The sequence below is a fragment of the Geotrypetes seraphini genome, chromosome 5, assembly GCF_902459505.1.
Source record: "Geotrypetes seraphini chromosome 5, aGeoSer1.1, whole genome shotgun sequence".
NCBI classification, from domain to species: domain Eukaryota; kingdom Metazoa; phylum Chordata; class Amphibia; order Gymnophiona; family Dermophiidae; genus Geotrypetes; species Geotrypetes seraphini.
In genome coordinates this window covers 213,187,507-213,206,679 of record NC_047088.1, presented here as the reverse complement: position 1 = coordinate 213,206,679, position 19,173 = coordinate 213,187,507, and the positions used below count along the sequence as shown (strand labels likewise).

Here is a 19,173-nt window from a genome sequence, read left to right as displayed (position 1 = left end):
ACCACTACTACTATTTATTATTTCTATAGTGCTGAAAGGTGTATGCCGTGCTGTACATTCAACATATAATAGATGTTCCCTACTCAGAGGAGTTTACAATCTAATTACTGTTCCATTTATCACCAATTAAAACAAACAGGGTGCCTGCCGCCGCCCAACTTAGAGCGGCGTTATGAGAATCAGGGCCTTAGTGCATGCAATTAGTGCACACTCATTGGTTGCCGCAGTTTTAATGCAGGAGCTCTTACGTCTTTCTAAACAGGATGTGTTAAGAACTCCGTGTTAATTTTATTTAAATGGACGAATGCTAATGGTAACATTAGCACATGGCCACGATTGAAACAAATACAAAAAGGGCTTTTTCATGACTGTGCAAGAAATGAGCTTAGTGAATGGGAAAGACCTACGTAAGGGCAAGCTAAGCTCATTTCTTTGCACAGCTTAGTAAAAGAGCCCCTTGGTTTCCTTTAAAAAAATATATTTATTGAATTTTCACATTTAAATGAAAGATTACTCTTGAGCAGCAAGTGAGATACAAAATTTAAAAAAAGAAAAAAGAAAATAATAATATACTAAAGGGCTCCTTTTACAAAGCCGTGCTAGGGCCTTAACGCGCTAAATTACCCCCTTGCGCTAGCCGCTACCACCTTCTTTTGAGCAGGCGGTAGATTTTCGGTTAGTGTGTGCTATAGCGCGCGCTAGCGCACCTCCGTAAAAGGAGCCTTAAATCCAGGCAATACTTTTCGCAGCACAGTCAAAAGCATTATACATTAAGGAGCATTAAATCACAAGAGAAAATTTCAAAAGGTAACAAAGACACTGACTTTCTAAAACTTTACAATACTTCCAAATTCAATCACATTAAAAAAAAAAAAAAAAATCCCAAACTTTTAACAATCATTGATTTTAAAGTAGCTAGCTCACATTCTTTAAATCGTACCATGGGCTTTAGCGGTATTCTGTAATCAGCTTGGATGGGGTTTCAAACTTAAAACTGTCAAACCTTTCTATGTAGGAGCTGCTCCTGCCAACAGTGGACATCCGAGCAACACACAGATTCACAGTGTCAACGTTAAAGGAACACACTTGAACTCAAGTCAATTCAAAACATCTACTGAATCTGAAATGATGTGTGAGCACAGAGCACTGAAATATTTCTCTTGTACTTCTGAAAGTCAGTTGATGCTTGAAGTATTACCCTGGAGGAGTACATTGCACACTGAACAATGAATCATGGAAAAGACAGGAGAGAGGATTTTAAAAATAAATCACTTGTCTCCTGCGATTGTTTACTAATATATTTTAGCGTAGGAAAACCTCAAGAAGCACTGTAACTGAAATGACTCCATAGACGTAAATATAAACTCAAAAACTCTTAGTTGGCAATGATGCTATAGCAATTATATAGAAGGAGGATTCTGCAGGGAGTCTCGAGTCACTAATTGGCTCAATGGATCTGTCCTGCAAAGTCACCTTCAAAGACTACTGCCATTCTGAGTTTTAGCAATCGATTTATCCTCAGAAAATGCAATATTTTTACTAGCCAATTAGATGCAAGGCGTACCGTATATACTTGAATATAAGTCGATCCAAATACAAATCGAGATCCCCATTCCTCCCCTCAAAGGATGAAAAATGGTTGACTTGACTGTAAGACAGGAGCTTAATATTCAAGTGCCTTGCCAGGATTTGCACCCAGCCCCCTTCACTCCCTGCCAGGCTCTGCACCCAGCTCCCTTCCCTCCCTGCCCTGCCAGACTCTGCCTCCTGCCTTCACTCCCTGCCAGGCTCTGCACCCTGTCCCCCCCCTCACTACCCTGTACCATCTTCCTCCCTCCCGATGCCTTGAAGGCTTCCACTGGGCCCTGGCACTGGACCCGGTGGGCCAGTGGTGGGCCAGGATATGAGGAATCCCCCGTCTCCCGTCCCAGCGGATTTTTTTTTTTAAAACCCTATGCATACACATCCTCCCCCCATCTCCCCCACGACCTCGCGGTGGGCGGGACAGGAGGAATCCCTTCTGCCTCCTGTGCCTGCCGAAATTGACAACCACACCTCCCTCTCACCTCCCCCATATACCTTTCAGGTCCCTGGTAACCAATCAATGCATGCAGCAGGAGCAATCTTCCTGCCCTCCTGCTCCATTCAAGGCTGCTCGCTTATTGGTTGCTGTGAGTTATCGATGGCCCAAATATAAGCTGAGATCCCCATTTTGCGCCATTTTTATATTCGAGTGTATATAGTACTTTAATTTCAAAACACTAGAAGTTCATTTGAAATGCAGCTAAATTGTTTTAAGAAATTATTACTTTCTTAAAAATAGCTCCCTTTAGAATTGACTCAAGGCTGGTGCAAGAAACAAGACACTCTAAACAAATCCGCAGCTTTTTACCCCCTTCAATTAGTTTTCAGACCCCTCCCTTCTTCACAGATTTTCATAACCAAACTGAGCAAGCATGATCACCTCAACAGCAGTCCTCCCTGGATGAACTTGAAAGTATATTAAACCTTGGAGCCTATTTACTATAAAGCAGTTCCCTATGCATTAGTTGCAGAATGAAATACATGTCCATGACCATATACTTACCCACACAGGGAAGACAATATTTGCTGCTCGTTAAGTGCATTACCAATAACTCAGCTGTATCCACTTTATCAGCAAAATAAATAAGGAGTTGCAAGTACAAAACTGAACCGTCTACCCCTCCAACAGTCCCCAACATCCATCCAAATATCCTCCCATGCACAACAGCCTCCTGCCAGCTCTTACTAGGGGTTCCCTGAGGTCAAATGAGGAAGGGGGTGGGTGGTCCCTGGATACTCCTGCCTATTGCTGACCTGGGCTCAAAACGGTGCCTCAGACCTTTACTAGTATCTTATGGTAATACAGCTCTAGATCAAGCTAACAAATAATAGAAGGTCTGTATGAGGAATGTCAGACTCCAGGGGGGTACATCAAAAATATCATGGATGCACTTAATACCTTCTCTTCAGAGAGTGGTAATTGCATCCACATTATCTGCAGAAGTGTCAGTATGTTATGTTGCTACTATTTGGGTTTTTGCCAGGTACTTGTGACCTGGTTTGACCACCATGAAGATGGGATACTGGGCTAGATGTACCGCTGGTCTGACCCAGTAAGACTATTCTTATGTTTTCTTCCCTCTCCACAGCACCCATAATCCTGGCTTTTCTCAAGGGCTAGAGGGGTATTTCCTCGAAGATGATCCCTCAGTGCCATTATACCGCGTTTCCTCGAAAATAAGATAGTGTCATATTAATTTGGGGTCCAAAAAACGCACATCGGCTTATTTTTGAGGATGTCTTATTTTTTTCATGTACAACGATCATCTCTCCCTTCCTGTCATCCACCCCAATTCTTTCTTTTTCCTTTCTCCCCCACCCCCCCATGTGTAGCATCTTTCCTCCTGTCACCAATCCCCTTGTGCAGCATCTTTCTATCTCTCCCTCCCATCCCCCCTGCGCAGCAAAACCCTACTGACCCTCCCATCCATCTCCCTACGCAGCATCCCTCCCATCCCCCTGGGTAGCAGAACCCCGCTGACCCTCCCCCCGTGAGACTGACATACCTCTGCTCCAAACAGCAGCGGCAGCAGCACTCTGAACAGGCTGCTTTGCGGCCTTCCCTGCAGGGGCCTTCCCTGTGCCGCATCACTGATGATCCCTCAATGCCATTATACTATTAGCAGGGATCATGGAAAGAGCATCAGTTGCCTTCTCTCTTTCCTGTACTTGATGGAGTTACTCGTTTCTCAGACATTTTCAACCAAATATTGATAAACAGCATGAACCAAAATCTGATGCCCCAGAGCACTATGGACTGAGCCGTGGGTAATCACCTAAAATGCTTTTTATATTTTTTACTTAATACAAAATAGGTGACCAACCGCCCAACACGCTGAAGTGCTTCTATGAACTGTATAACCAGTCCCCTCCCCCTTTTGTCACTAAACCGCGATAGCATTTATTAGCACAGGGAGCCACGCTGAATGCTCCTATGAGCGTCGGGAGCATTCAGCACAGCTCCCTGTGCTAATAACTGCTATCGTAGTTTAGTAAAAAGGGTGGGGGGGTAAATCTGTAAAAAAAAAAAAAAAATGAAGTACTTACGGCTGGCATAGTTTTACAAGATCTTGGTCTGTGGTGTTGGGAGAGAGTCCTCGAATATAGAGGTTTGTTTTACTGAGCTGATCCCATCCTGAACAGCTGCTGCTACTGCTGCTGCTATTGTGATTACTGCTGGTGGTGCTGGGGCTTGGAGGAGCCATTGGGTGAGCTGGCACAATTGGCTGCTGAAAAGGAAAGAATGCAGTGGTTATACTGGGGCAGAGACAGCAGCCTAACGACGGCAAAATGCTCAATTATTCTGGATGAATGTTGAATCAGTACATACATGTGAATAGTTTCTTAAAAACCAACTGTTAACACAGAGAACTGGGCTGAAGCTGAACCATTCACCTTCTGCTGTTTATAGCTTAAGGGGAAGGGTGGTTTTATGTTCATGCAAATTGTCTTAAAACGATTCCATTGCAAAACATTTGATCATCAAATTTTATAAACAAAATAAAATCTCGGAATGCCGATGTATGAAATTTACCCCTCCTTTTGCGAAGCCGCATGAGGCTTCTTTATTGCCGGCCGCGGTGGTATTAGATCCAACGCTCATAGGAATTGCTTGCATAGTATAAGTATAAATGAGTAAAAACAATAAAAATTTACTTATTGCTGAACAGTCTCGATACATAGATGACCCTTTATTTTTCTATCATTATTTATTTATTTATTCAATTTTCTATACTGTTCTCCCAAGAGAGTTCAGAACGGTTTACATTAATTTATTCAGGTACTCAAGCATTTTTCCCTGTCTGTACTGGTGGGCTCATAATCTATCTAATGTAACTGAGGCAATGGGAGGATTAAGGGCTCCTTTTACTAAGCTGCGATGGCGTTTTTAGCGCACGCAGGATTTTAGCGCACGCTAAACCCACGCTACGTGGCTAGAACTAACGCCAGCTCCATGCTGGCGTTAAGGTCTAGCGCGTGCAGCAATTCAGCACGCGCTAAAAACGCTATCGCAGCTTAGTAAAAGGAACCCTTAGTGATTTGCCCAAGGTCATAAGGCGCAGCGTGGGTTTGAACCCACAACCACAGGGTGCTGAGGCTGTAGCTTTAACCGCTGCGCCACACACTCCCCCTAACCTCGAACCCTATAGTGATAGGAGGCTATTTCAATCAAGTACCATAGTTAGATTGTGAGCTCACCAGGACATATAGACAAAATGCTTAGAGTACCTGACTACTATTCAATTGTAAACTGCCAGGTGAATCTCTTCATTAAGGCAGTTAATAAACCCCAATCAATAAATATCGATCTCTACAAAGTATCAGAAAAGAGACTTGAAGAAAAGGAATAGCCAATAAATATTGTTACCCCCCCCAGCACACTTTGCTCCAGTCCAGCATGCATGAATGACTTCATACACAACATATGCCCATGTGATTGCCAATGACGCCTGAGGAAGAGCCCCAGTGTTTGAATGAGTAAACTACTGTGAAGACGTTTTACCTAATTATCCCCCTCTTTTGCAAACACATAGCACGGGTTTTAGTGCCGGCAGTGGCAGTAACTGCTCCGACGCTCATAGAATTCCTATGAGCGTTGGAGCAGTTACTGCCATTGCTGGTGCTAAAACCCACTCTATGCGTTCATAAAAGAGAGGGTATATTATTTTCTCTCTAGGGTAAGATCGTTCTCACATTTCATCTTTGATTTACCACAAATAAAGATATATCTAAATAGTTTACAATACAATCTAATCTAGGATTTGTGGATCGCTCTATGTGCATGACAGAAGAGCGGGACTTGGGTATGATTGAATGTGATGATCTTAAAGTGGCCAAACAGGTTGAAAAGGTGACGGCGAAAGCTAGAAGGATGCTAGGTTGCATAGGGAGAGGTATGGCCAGTAGGAAAAAGGAGGTATTGATACCCCTGTATAAGAGTCAGGTGAGATTTCATTTAGAATATTGTGTACAATTCTGGAGGCTGCACCTTCAAAAAGATATGAAAAGGATGGAGTCGGTCCAGAGGAAGGCTACTAAAATGGTATGTGGTCTTCATCATAAGATGTATGGGGACAGATTTAGGGCTCCTTTTACGAAGCCGTAGTAGCGGCTTTAACCCGTGTGACTTTTCATCACGCGCTAACCCCCGTGCTAGCCGGAAAACTACCGCCTGCTCAAGAGGAGGCGGTAGTGGCTAGCAGTTTAGCGCATGCTATTACGCGCGTTAAACCACTAATGCGCCTTCGTAAAAGGAGTCCTTAAAGATTTCAATCTGTATACTTTGGAGGAAAGGCGGGAGAGGGGAGATATGATAGAGACATTTAAATACCTACATAATGTAAATGAGTCAAGTCTCTTTCATTTGAAAGGAAACTCAGCAATGAGAGGGCAAAGGATGAAGTTAAGAGGTGATAGGCTCCATGTAATCTGAGGAAATACTTTTTTACAGATGTGTGGAAGTCTCCAAAAAGAGGTGGTGGAAATGGAAACTGTATCTGAATTCAAGAGGGCCTGGGATCTCTCAGAGAGAGAAAGCGATAATGGTTAATGTGGATGAGCAGACTAGATAGGCCATTTGGCCTTTATGTGCCATCAGGTTTCTATGTTTCTAAAAAGGATCAAGGCGATTTACAATGTCAAGAAACCATGGATATCACAGGGAACAAAGTTATCAAAAGACAATGAACATTCCAGTATACAGTGAACTCGGAATAGAGATAATGGTTAAAGATAACTAGTTTTGAATATCATTAACAGAGTATAATATGGCCTGTTTGTGTAATAGTGACAGAATTAATGAATGGATAATGATAATAAAAATAATAAATTCTTACAATACAATCAAATATAAAAATGAAAAAGAATGTATTAAGTTACCATAGGATGTACAATTGTATTTTCCTTTTTATTTATTTACCTTTTTTGTCCTCTAATGATATTGGATTTCCCTTAGTTTGTGAACTTGAGCTGGTTTAAATTTAAATTTAATTTTTTCCCTTCCATTTTTGGACGGTTAAATAAATTGTTTTCTTTTTCTTTCTGTAAGATCTTATTTCCAGCTTTACTCTACACAGGATTGTTCTTGGTTATACATTCAAAACGTATTAAACATAAAATAAAATTAAAAAATTACCATAAGATACAACAGGAAGGGAGGGTAGCAGCAAAGCCCAATGACAGACTAATCCAAGCAGATTTGAATTTCACGATGGATTTTTCAAGATGAAGATCACGAGGTAAAGCATTTCAAATTGTAGGCGCTACAACCTTGAAAACAGAATCACCTAGTAAAGTCCAGTTAGACTTTTAAGTGTAAATGAATTACTAAAAGTTTCTGGAACATAGGGGGCTCAGAACATAAGATTAGCCTTACTGGGTCAGACCAAAGGTCCATCATGCCTGTTCTCACGGTGACAATCCAAGTCACTAGTACCTGGCCAAAACTCAGAGTAGCAACATTCCATGCTACTGATCCAGGGCATGCAGGGTCTTCTCCCATATCTTTCTCAACAATAGACTATGGACTTTTCCTCCAGGAAATTGTCCAAACTTTTCTTAAAACCAGCTACGCTATCCGCTCTTACCACAACCTCTGGAAATGCGTTCCAGAGCTTAACTATTCTCTGAGTGAAAAAATATTTCCTACTATTGGTTTTAAAAGTATTTCCCCTAGTCTTTGTAACTTCTGACGGAGCAAAAAATCGATCTTCTTGTACCTGTTCTACTCCACTCAGGATTTTGTAGACTTCAATCATATCTCCCCTCAGCCGTCTCTTTTCCAGGCTGAAGAGCCCTAACCTTTTTAGTCTTTCCTCATACGAGAGGAGTTCCATCCCTTTTATCATCTTGGTCACTCTTCTTTGAATTTTTTCTAGTGCTGCTATATCTTTCTTCAGATAAGGAGACTAGAATTGAGCGCAATACTCCAGGTGAGGTCGCACCATGGAGCGATACAGAGGCATTATAACATTCTTAGTCTTGTTAATCGTCCCTTTTTTAATAATTCCTAGCATCTTGTTTACTTTATTGGCCCCCGCCACACCTTGAAAGGAAGATTTCATTGTATTGTCTATGATGACATTTTCTTGGGGGCTAACGCCCAAGGACCTTAGCATCTGGTAACTGTGATTTGGGTTATTCATCCCAATGTGCATCACTTTGCATTTGTCCACAGAGGGAAGTCTAGTACTGCCACTACTACTTATCATTTCTCTAGCGTTACTAGACATACGCGGCGCTGTACATCAAAACACAGAAGAAACAGTCCCTGCTCAAAAGAGCTTACATTCTAGTCAAAAATAGAAGGGGAAGAAACAAAATTCCAAAAAAACGGAAGCATGAAAAAATGATTCATCAAGAAATAAATAAACACGCTATCAAAAAATACTGCTGTAAGGTTTTTCATTAACTCTATTTATAGTGTTTTTTGATAGCGTGTTTATTTATTTCTTGATACAATCTAGTCAAGACAGAAACTGGACAAGAAGTTGCGCCAATACACTGTGCTCAAGTGAGGGAATTACAGAGGGAATGATAAGAAAGATTGGTACTTAGAAGGTGGGTTTGAGTTTGGAATTGAAAGCATTAGTCTAGAATGTATAAAAGCCACAAGAAAATTCACAGTCTTGAAAACTACTGAATAAAGCAGGCATGCTTTACTGCTGGAAGCCAGGATATACAGTTGTGCTCATAAATTTAGATACCTCTGGCAGAATTTATCCACGATGCGCACCATTTGTGGAAAACATGAGCGCTCATACAGCACATCTCTTATTTTTAAAACGTTTCAAATTAAACCATTATGCATCACAAAATAGCACAATCATTAAACAAGCCATAGCAATAGAGGAAACACTAAACCAGGGGTGCCCAACGCGTCGATCGCGATTGACAGGTCGTTCGCTCAGGCGACCCCAGTCGATCGCACAGCAGGTTCCCTTCTTCCCTTCTCTTTTTTTCCCCTCCTGACTGGCCTGCCTCTTAAAGAACGCTGGCCAATCAGAGTGCTGGAAGGGCGGGGTGAAGGTCGGTGGGGGACAGAGCTCAGCGCATCACAAGAAATAGAAGTGCCTGTAATGATTGAGGTAAGAGCGAGGCCTAATGCTGCCCGATATACAATTTTAAAACCCCCAAAATCGGCCTCCCAATCAGTGGCGTACCGAGGTGGGGCGGTCCGCCCCCGCCCCGGGTGCACGGCTTGGAGGGATGCACAGCCGTCCGGGTCCTCCTGCCCTTCCTTTCCACCGGTCTGCGCACGGGGCTTGCACCCGCCGCCCAAATGGTGCTGTTGGTTATCGCGAGACTCGCGGGAGTTGACGGCACCATTCGAGCGTCGGCGCGGGACCAGGCAGGCGCAAGCCCCGAGCGCGGACCGGGGGAAAAGAAAGGCAGGATGACCCGGACCTGGCCGGCTGTGCACCCCTCCAAGCCGTGCACCCGGGCGGATCGTCCCCCTTCTAAATCCATTGTACTTGTCTTTTATTCAGTTCCACTAATGAGCATTGTGACAGGCAGTTCTTATGGGGCAGTTCTTGGAAGTATTTCTTTGTTTTTCTGTGCCTAAGTATTCTATTAATTTAACTTCCTTATTCCTGTGGGGATCTCCAAAGGGGACGAATGGGAGACGGCCGGTGGCAGGTGGTACTTTAGCAATTCTTACAGGTTGCCATAGGCCTCAGGAGCTGTCTTCCCTCTGCCGTGGTCCTGCCCCTCCTCTAAGTCAGAGACAGGCTTGGGGCAGAGGGAAGACAGCTCCTGAGGCCTATGGCAACCTGCAAGGATCGCTGAAGTACCAGCGATCCTCTCTGCAGACTGCTCCCTGCTGGAATTAGGTAAATGGATGTGGGGAGGGTAGGCCTTTGGGGGGGGGGGAGTGCAGTCCTTCAAGGGGTAGTGCAGGCCTTCAGGGGGGGAGTCAACATTTGAGGGGGAATGTGCAGACCTTCAGGGGGGGTCAGGCCTTCGGGGGAGGGGGGCTGTATAATAAAAACATAAATACAAAGTACACTCGGTGTGTATATATATATATTTTTATTGTTGGTAGATAATTTTGACTTGGTCATTTTAAAAGTAGCTCGCAAGCCCAAAAAGTGTGGGCACCCCTGCACTAAACTGTTCCTGTTCAAAAGTTTGTATACCCTTAGCTCTTAAGATCATGCGTTGGCCTGCTTTTGTATCAATGACGGCTTGCAATCTTTTCTAATACAGAGGATATGATATGCAAGTATAAGAATCTTGAATGAGAATAATTAAGCTCTGGAACGCATTGCCAGAGGTTGTGGTAAGAGCGGATAGCGTAGCTGGTTTTAAAAAAGGTTTGGAAAATTTCCTGGAAGAAAAGTCCATAGTCTGTTATTGAGAAAGACATGGCGGAAGCCACTGCTTGCTCTGGATCGGTAGCAGGGAATGTTGCTACTCTTTGGGTTTTGGCCAGGTACTAGGGACCTGGATTGGCCACTGTGGGAACAGACTTGATGGACCATTGGATTGACTCGGAAAATTTCCTGGAAGAAAAGTCCATAGTCTGTTATTGAGAAAGACATGGCGGAAGCCACTGCTTGCTCTGGATCGGTAGCAGGGAATGTTGCTACTCTTTGGGTTTTGGCCAGGTACTAGGGACCTGGATTGGCCACTGTGGGAACAGACTTGATGGACCATTGGTTTGACCCAGTAAAGTTATTCTTATATTCTTAATAAAAGGAAGCCAAGGCTCTTCAATAAGCAACAGAGTAACAATTGTAATCTTTTGATTTTATGCCGAGATAAACTTTGTAAAAAAAAAATTACAAAAATACAGTTTGGCTATGACTAATAACGGAATGAGTAAACATAAGGAGGAGATGTCAAGAAACAAATGAGCAGTCTGAGGCTGGCATAGGATAAATAACGTTTTCCTGACTAAACTTGAAATATGGGGAGGAAAAAAACCCAACAACCCTGTGCCAAATGTAACATCCAAAATCCTTACAGAATTTTGTAATGAAATTGGGGTTTCCTGGACATCAGGTAAACCGGACAAAGTAGAGGAACCCAAACAAGTGAAAAGATAGGCCGCAGATTTAGAATTATTCAGTTTTAGTCTGTTTTGAATTAGCCACTCTGCCAATAAATCCAGTTTACCCAAAGTATTTGAAGAACATCACTAGAATGGGATTCAAGTGGGAAAAAATAATTGAATATCATCTGCATAAACATAGAATTAGATTCCTAGGGACTGTGCTAATAAAGCAAAAGGGCTGAAAAGATATTAAAAATGACAGGTCCAAAAACAGAGCCCTGAGGCACTTCCCACAATTGAGCTCAGTTGGCTGAGATAACCAAGATACTCGGAACAGTCTATTATGTAAGTATGATTGGAACCATGACAAAACCAGTCCCTGTAATCCCTAGATCTTTCAAGCCTTCGTAAGATAATGTTGTGGCTCACAAGGCCAAACACTGTCAAGAGAGTTAAAGAAATCAAAAGCACATCACAACATTGATCCCTGTTGATGCAGATGAACTCAGTAAGAGCACAAAAAAAAGAAAAGTATGTTCAGTACAATAATGAGAACTAAAACCCATCTGTCTAGGACAGGGGTGGGCAACTCCGGTCCTCGAGGGCCAGAATTCAGTCAGGTTTTTAGGATTTCCCTAATGAATATGCATGAGATCTATTTGCTTTCAATGCATATTCATTGGGGAAATCCTGAAAACCCGACTGGATTCCAGCCCTTGAGGTCCAGAGTTGCCCACCCCTGGTCTAGGATGTAAGGATCTACTTTTATCTTAAAAAAACAACAACACAATTTAAAAAAAAATTTGAACTGATGAACTACCATTTTCTCTGTAAACTGGGAAAAAAGCAATTGAGAGAGAGAGAGAGAGAGTGGTAAGTGACAGGATCTGTGGGATCAACCTTTAGATTCTTTGGATGTTGAAATATGATAAAAGTTATCTCTCAACTATGTGCAAAGCTCCTGCTCCACCTCCCCAAAAAACCCACCAAATATCAACCATGTTGTCACATCTGCTTTTGAGTGCAATATAAGAAAGTGAAAAGCACTATACATCTTATTGTTCGATATCTGCTCTTAAATAAATGGAAAAAGGACGGCCGATAAAGGCCCCCGAGAAGCCATTCCATGCATCCACATAAAGGGCTCCTTTTACAAAGGTGCGCTAGTGTTTTTAGCGCATGCGCGCTCCCCGAAAAACTACCACCTACTCAAGATGAGGTGGTAGCAGCTAGCGCGCGCTTTATCCACTAGTGTGCCTTTGTAAAAGGAGCCCAAAATGTCTTTATAGAGAGAACTTCTGAGTTTACTCCTTTTTACTCTTCTTTTGGCCCCTTGTTCTGGAGCTTCCTTTCAATCGAAAGAGGCCCACCCCCATGCATTTATAACATGGCATTATTTTACTGTTATCTATCATCTATCGTTTTTCATAACTAGTCAAGAAGTGAACAAAAAAAAAGAATGGCTACCACATAGGATTGTTTCCTTGTATGGAATATGTATTATTCTATATAATAATAATAACTTTATTCTTTCATATTGCCATAACCAAAAGTTCTAGGCGGTTTACACTAAAAAGAGCTGGACAATCAGTGAAATACAATAATACAGTAAAAAATACAAATATTTGTAAAATAGAATTTCAATAATAAAACTCTCATTAAGTAATAAACTTATCGAACAAAGTGGTCTTAATTAATTTCCGAAAACAGCAATAGGATAACAAAGCTTGCTGAATACATTTACCTAACCAAGATTGTTGCCTACCAGCTTGAAATGCTAGGGTCCTATCTAAGAAGGTCTTATATCTACACCCATTAATTTTTGGATAAGCAAATAAGTAGAAGTTTCTAGTTTCTCTTGATGGTCTATGCAACACACAATGAGGAAAAGGTAAGCTGGAGACAATCCCGATATCAGCTTAAAGCGGATACAGGAAAATTTGAATAATACTCTTGCCTCCAAAGGTAATCAATGAAATAAATGATAATATGGACTAATATGGTCATTCTTTTTTAAACCAAAAATCAATCGAACAGCTGTATTCTGAATTATCCTTAATTTCCTATTCTTAAAATTATTATATGTTAAAAAATACCCCACCAAAACAGTAAATGGAATGCATTAGTGTTCAAAGCATGCCATTATTTATTTTTCACCATTCATTGCTTCCATAAACAGCATCAATTAATATCATCATTAATCATTTCTGTATAATCTAAAGGGAAATGCCACAATCAAAATTTAAGCTAGCTTGCTGTCCAGTCAAATATATTAGGACCTATTTGCAGCTTATATAACAGCTGTGATCTAGATCTCACATTTAGCAGGGAATGAAGTCTAATTAATGATGGAAGTAAGAGAGACCTTCACTTAGCCAGGGGTACAAAGGGGGCAACCACTGCACACATTTCTATTCTGAGCCCCCTTCTACCAATATTGAAAAGGGAAAGGAAGTTATGTTCACAAAGGCTAAGAAATGGGGGTTGGCAACCTTACTCTGTCCTAATGGGCCAAAAATGTGCATCATTTTGGACCACCCACACCTAGGAGACACAGTGATGCAACAGCCAACCAAGTTCTCTTCAGTATGTACAGGGAATGCAGCATGACTCAGTGTCAATTTGCAAAGTGCCGGCTTTTTATGCACTGTAATCCAAAACTGGGGGAAAAAATGTTGTGTGTAGTAGAGAATGACACGGTGACAAAATTTATCACCGTTCCCGCGGATAACCGCGGGAAACCATCTTCATGCCATTCTTTAAGGAGAGATGGAAGAATCAGAGTGTAATTGGGCACAACCACTGACCCGCAAGCTTTGCTTTGAAGAATGCTGGTGTAGAAGGACCAAGGTTGAAATAGACACTAGAAAATGACATGGGATTATTATTTTTATAAATTATGATGAATTTTGTCACCGTGCCATTCTCTAGTGTGTAGCTAAAATGTCTTTCCTGAAAACACCAGAGGCAAAATGGTAATTTTTAAAGTAAAAAAATGAGGGTATTTGACTGGAGCACATGCATACATCAGAAAGGAAGGGAGACCTCTGTGCTTATATAAAATCCAGCCAAGTTCTTGAATGCACTGTTATTTTCCAGCCCTTTCTTCCTGCAACTTCATTTCAAGCGGGCTAGAAGTCAGCTACAAAAATAGAAAAAGTATAATTGGCAACAAAGGTAAATATACGGTCCAACATTGCAGAAAGGTTTAAGACAAAGCGGCTTGATGCTTAGCATGCACTAATTAACACATTAGCTGACAAACATAGAATTGAGTAAGAACTGTACCTTATATTTAACATGCGGAACCCTCTCTCCCTTCCCTGTTTTCACCTTTGTTCTTTCCCATAAAACATTGTATTTCCTCCTATTTCCCATGATTCTCTTACCCAATTACTTTATTCCACAAGATCTTTCTTTCTCCTCATTTGATTAGGGGAAGTGTGGCTTAGTGGTTAGAGATGCTGCCAAGGCACCCTGAGGTTGTGAATATGATCCCAGCCTGTTCCCTGTGATTCTGGGCAAGTCACGCAACCCTCCACTGGTCCAGGTACCACAGTTAGATTGTGAGTAGAGAATGACACGGTGACAAAATTCATCACCGTTCCCGTCCCTGCGGATAACCGCGGGAAACCATCTTCATGTCATTCTTTAAGGAGAGAGGGAAGAATCAGAGTATGAATGGCCACAACCACTGACCTGCAAGCTTTGCTTTGAAGAATGCTGGTGTAGAAGGACTGAGGTTGAAATAGACACTAGAAAATGACAAGGGATTATTTCCCGCGGTTATCCGCGGGGACGGGAACGGTGATGAATTTTGTCACCGTGTCATTCTCTAATTGTGAGCCTCCTGGGACAAATAGGGAAATTATTTAAGAGTACCTGATTACTATTCAATTACTATTTTTATGTCCATGTCTGCCCAAGTCAACCATGTTACACGCAAAGGATTCAACATACTCTGGAAACTCAGATCCATCAAAAAAATACTTTGACCAGGCACCTTTCAAACTCCTAGTCCAAACACTAGTCCTAAGCATCCTAGATTACTGCAACATCATCTACATAGTAGGACTACGCAAACACTTCCAGAAACTAAGCGTCATCCAAAATACCGCAGTGAGGCTCATATTCAACCTGGAAAATTCAATCACATCTCACCTTTCTACCAAAAACTTAATTGGCTGAAAATTGAGAACTGAGTCCCTTTTAAATTTGGATGTCGCTTCTACGTCTCTGTACGTTCTATTGCCCAACTACCTCACCAATCAGTTCACTTTTTCCAGACCCAGACAATCTACTTGACCTCAATCATTCTATGCCTTCCCTTCAATTAAAGGATGCACCCATAAGAGATTCATCAACAGACTCCTACCCTACCAAGCAGCCTCTGAAGATCCCAAATGGAACCAACTGGTCAGAACATCAACCTCTTACATGCATTTCAGAAAGCTCCTAAAAACGTTCCTCTTCTCCAAACAGGATGACCCACCTTAAATTTTCCATTGAAAGACTCCCGACCCACTGACTCTATTCCACATTGTTGCTCTAAGACTATGACCATTCCTACCTATTTACCACTCTGTATGCAATCTATACAATTTTCAGTCCTCTCTCAAGTTTCAAGCTTTCTTTATTTTTGATATACCGTTTATCATACAAGTATCTAAACAGTTGACAAAATAGAATATAAAATTTAAAAAGCTTAAAATAAAAACATGGCTAAGCTAAAAGGAGGGAAGCACTTATGCATGTACATACATGACACAGAAGGAAAACAAGGGGAGTGGAGAGTTATTAAATACATCAAAATGGAAAATAAAAAATAAAGGGAGGCAAAATGGGAAGGGAAGTACGATTGGATAAGGGGGGGGGGTCGCTTCAAAAGAAGCGTTTTGATTGTCAAAGGGGCAATAGTTGTGGAAATCAGGGGTTAAAAGGTATAGGCATCTTTAAAAAGGAGTTTTGAGTTTGATTTTGTATTTATCTAAAGAGTTTTCTAAGCGATCATCAGCAGGAAGGGCATTCCACAAAGTAGGAGCTGAAGCAGAGAAAATGGATGTGCGAGTAGTTTCGTAGAAGAGTTCTCTTATCGAGGGGATGATGAGGAGATTTTGATTACTAGATCAAAGAGTCCTATAGGATGCATATGGAATTAGAAGTTTATCGATAAAAGCTGGTTGGTGTAGCTCGCTGATTTTCCTCAGCCATTTTTCCTGTAAACCGCCTCGAACCAAAAGGCTTTTGCAGTATATAAAGATTTATGTTATGTCATGTTAACGTGTGGTAATGGTACTGTCTGCATAGAAACATGACAGCAGATAAAGGCCAAATAGCCCACATAGTCTGCCCATCCAAAGTAACCATTATCTCTTTCTCTCTCTGAGAGATTCCACGTGCCTATCCCAGGCCCTCTTGCATTAACTGTGTTGGAAAATGTGAGCATGGTCCAACTGTTAAAGCAGAGGCTTTGCAATTACTGCATTTTAATTTGGGTCATTAAGGCACGATGCATACAAAATTAACACACTCTAGTAAAAAAGGAGCCCCAACAACTTCCTGAAGTCTCAGCAGCTCTTAGAAATGCAACAACCCTATCAAAATGTTCTTATAAAACACAATATATATGATACAGAAGTCATTTTCTATATCACATCTAGAATGATCTCTATTATTCTCCTGTACCAATCTAACATCTTTTGCTGCATGCAAACATCATTATGGAGTAGAAAAAACATAGGGCTCCTTTTACGAAGCCACATTAGCGGTTTAACGCACGTAATAGCGTGCGCTAATTTGCCGACCACGCTAGTCACTACCGCCTCCTCTTGAGCAGGCGGTAGTTTTTCGGCTAGCGTGGGGGTTAGCGCGCGCTAAAAAGGTATGTGTGATAAAGCCGCTAACGCGGCTTCGTAAAAGGAGCCCATAATATAGTCCTAGACTACTTTATATAAAATAATAAGTATTTTGATGTTTAAATAGCAACCCAAGTCATTGCAGCTTGCCAAGGGGTCCTTTTACTAAAGTATGTTGATTTACCTATGAACACTCCTTAGTAAAAAGAACCCAAAGTTTGCTAAATTAACAGTGAAGAAGTTAGCTTAAAAAAAATGGACAATGGAACTGAGAATAGAAGATTTACCAGAGCAGAAAAGTGAGAGGATTTATTTACTCATATTTTTCATAAAGTTATAAAATGTTCTTTTTAGAAAAACAGAGCACACTGTACATGAAGTAAAACAGTCAAAACATAAAATTTCCAGGATACTCATAAAATATATAAGAACATTTCCTTACAAAGACTTCATTCTCCTTACTCAAATATCCTCAGTTCACTAAATACCACAGTGCAGCTGTCATAAATCCTATTCTCCAAACTATGCTCTGTAATAGGTTCAAATCCTGCCTCTGCTCCTTGTAACCTTGGGAAAGACGCTTAACCCTAAATCACCTCAGGTATACACTTAAAACTGTAAACCCTCCTGAGATCTAGAAATACCGCTTTATCTGAATGTAACTTACCTTAAGCTACTATTGAAAATGGTACGCACTACATCCAAATAGATCAGTGTATTGCAAACTGTGTGCCTCCTGAGATGTCAAGTGTGCTGCGAGATGCTGGGGAGGAGGAGAGGTGCCAGCGCTGGCTGACCGCATACAGGACGTGCCGCTCGCAGTGAGAGGCACAGCCTGTAGGCAAACAGCCAGTGCCAGCACCACTTCTTCTCTCCATGCATCTTCCTTTCTGGCACCCCTCAAAGGCAGCCGAGGGCCCATCTGGAGGGCCTTCGCATATTTGCGGATGTCGACTTCCACACACTTCCAGATGCCTCGAGCTGCGGCCAATACGTTTAGTGTGCCCTGGCTTAACAAAATTTGTAAGACACTGAAATAGTTGATATCTCTTTCCACCTCTTAACCATATGCCTGGCAAATAACAATCTGTAACCCGGTGTCAAGATATAGGCAACATAATGGGGTATGTTTTGTGCCAGTTCTATAAAGGCAGTTAGGCCATTTTAGATTATGCAAAGCTACGCTGGCATGCCAAAATGCAGAAATGCCTACTTATGGCACGTCAATGGCTAGAGTAAGTTGATGGGCAAGAGCAAAGTGGAAATGTCCAATCAGATTGGTGCACAAAAAAGTGTCTTTCAACTCATCTGATAAATCCAATGGTCTTTATTAATCCAAAATAGCTCATACATCCAAAGCATGACTCGACATGATCATGTTTCGGCCACCCGGCCTGCATCAGGAGTCTTAGGAGTCTTTGGGTATCAAATAGTCTCAAATGGTCTAAAGCAAAACGAACAAACCGTTGCTCCGAATCTGTAGCACCACAAAATAACACGGCCTTGCAGTGAAGGAAAGGCCGTGTTATTTTGTGGTGCTATAGATTCGGAGCAACGGTTTGTTCGTTTTGCTTTAGACCATTTGAGACTATTTGATACCCAAAGACTCCTAAGACTCCTGATGCAGGCCGGGTGGCCAAAACATGATCATGTCGAGTCGTTGAGTTGCTTTGGATGTATGAGCTATTTTGGATTAATAAAGACCATTGGATTTATCAGATGAGTTGAAAGACACTTTTTTGTGCACCAATCTGATTGGACATTTCCACTTTGCTCTTGCCTGTTTGATTTTTGTGGAATTGCTTCCCCTGTTTTATTGTGGTAGAGTAAGTTGATGCACATAAGTGCATTGTGCAATGACACAACTGATAGTTGCACTCACTGCCGGGGACATCCACATGGTCCACTCATGCTCTGCCCACGCTATCCCACTAATTCTAAAACAAACAAAAAAGTGCTAAAAACTGTGCGCACAATTTTGGCTGCGTACTCAAATTGCATGTGCAACTTAATTGAGCAACAAGCTATTTGCCACCAATAATTGGCATTTTAACAATTATTGGTGCTAATTAGAATCAATTACAAGTTACACCTATGAAATTTAAGTGTGAGTCGAAAAAGGGGGTACGGATCAGGGACGTTACTTTAAGTGGCATGCGTAATTACAGACTAAGGGTATCTGTGCTTAAAATTTAGGCACAAGCATTTGCACTATGTTTTCATGGCTTATAGATC

General features: G+C 41.6%; 1 protein-coding gene across 5 annotated transcripts in view; it reads right to left on the bottom strand.

Annotated features, from left to right (window-relative positions):
• Positions 1 to 19,173, bottom strand: part of RBMS1 (RNA binding motif single stranded interacting protein 1) — a 457,592-nt gene that overhangs the window by 216,373 nt on the left and 222,046 nt on the right. For 3 of the 5 annotated variants that reach the window (XM_033944639.1, XM_033944641.1, XM_033944642.1), the window contains exon 2: positions 4,132 to 4,313. In XM_033944639.1, the coding sequence (XP_033800530.1) occupies positions 4,132 to 4,313 (182 nt within the window). The remainder of the gene's footprint in view (positions 1 to 4,131; positions 4,314 to 19,173) is intronic. The other 2 variants (XM_033944640.1, XM_033944643.1) reach the window with 1 other exon arrangement.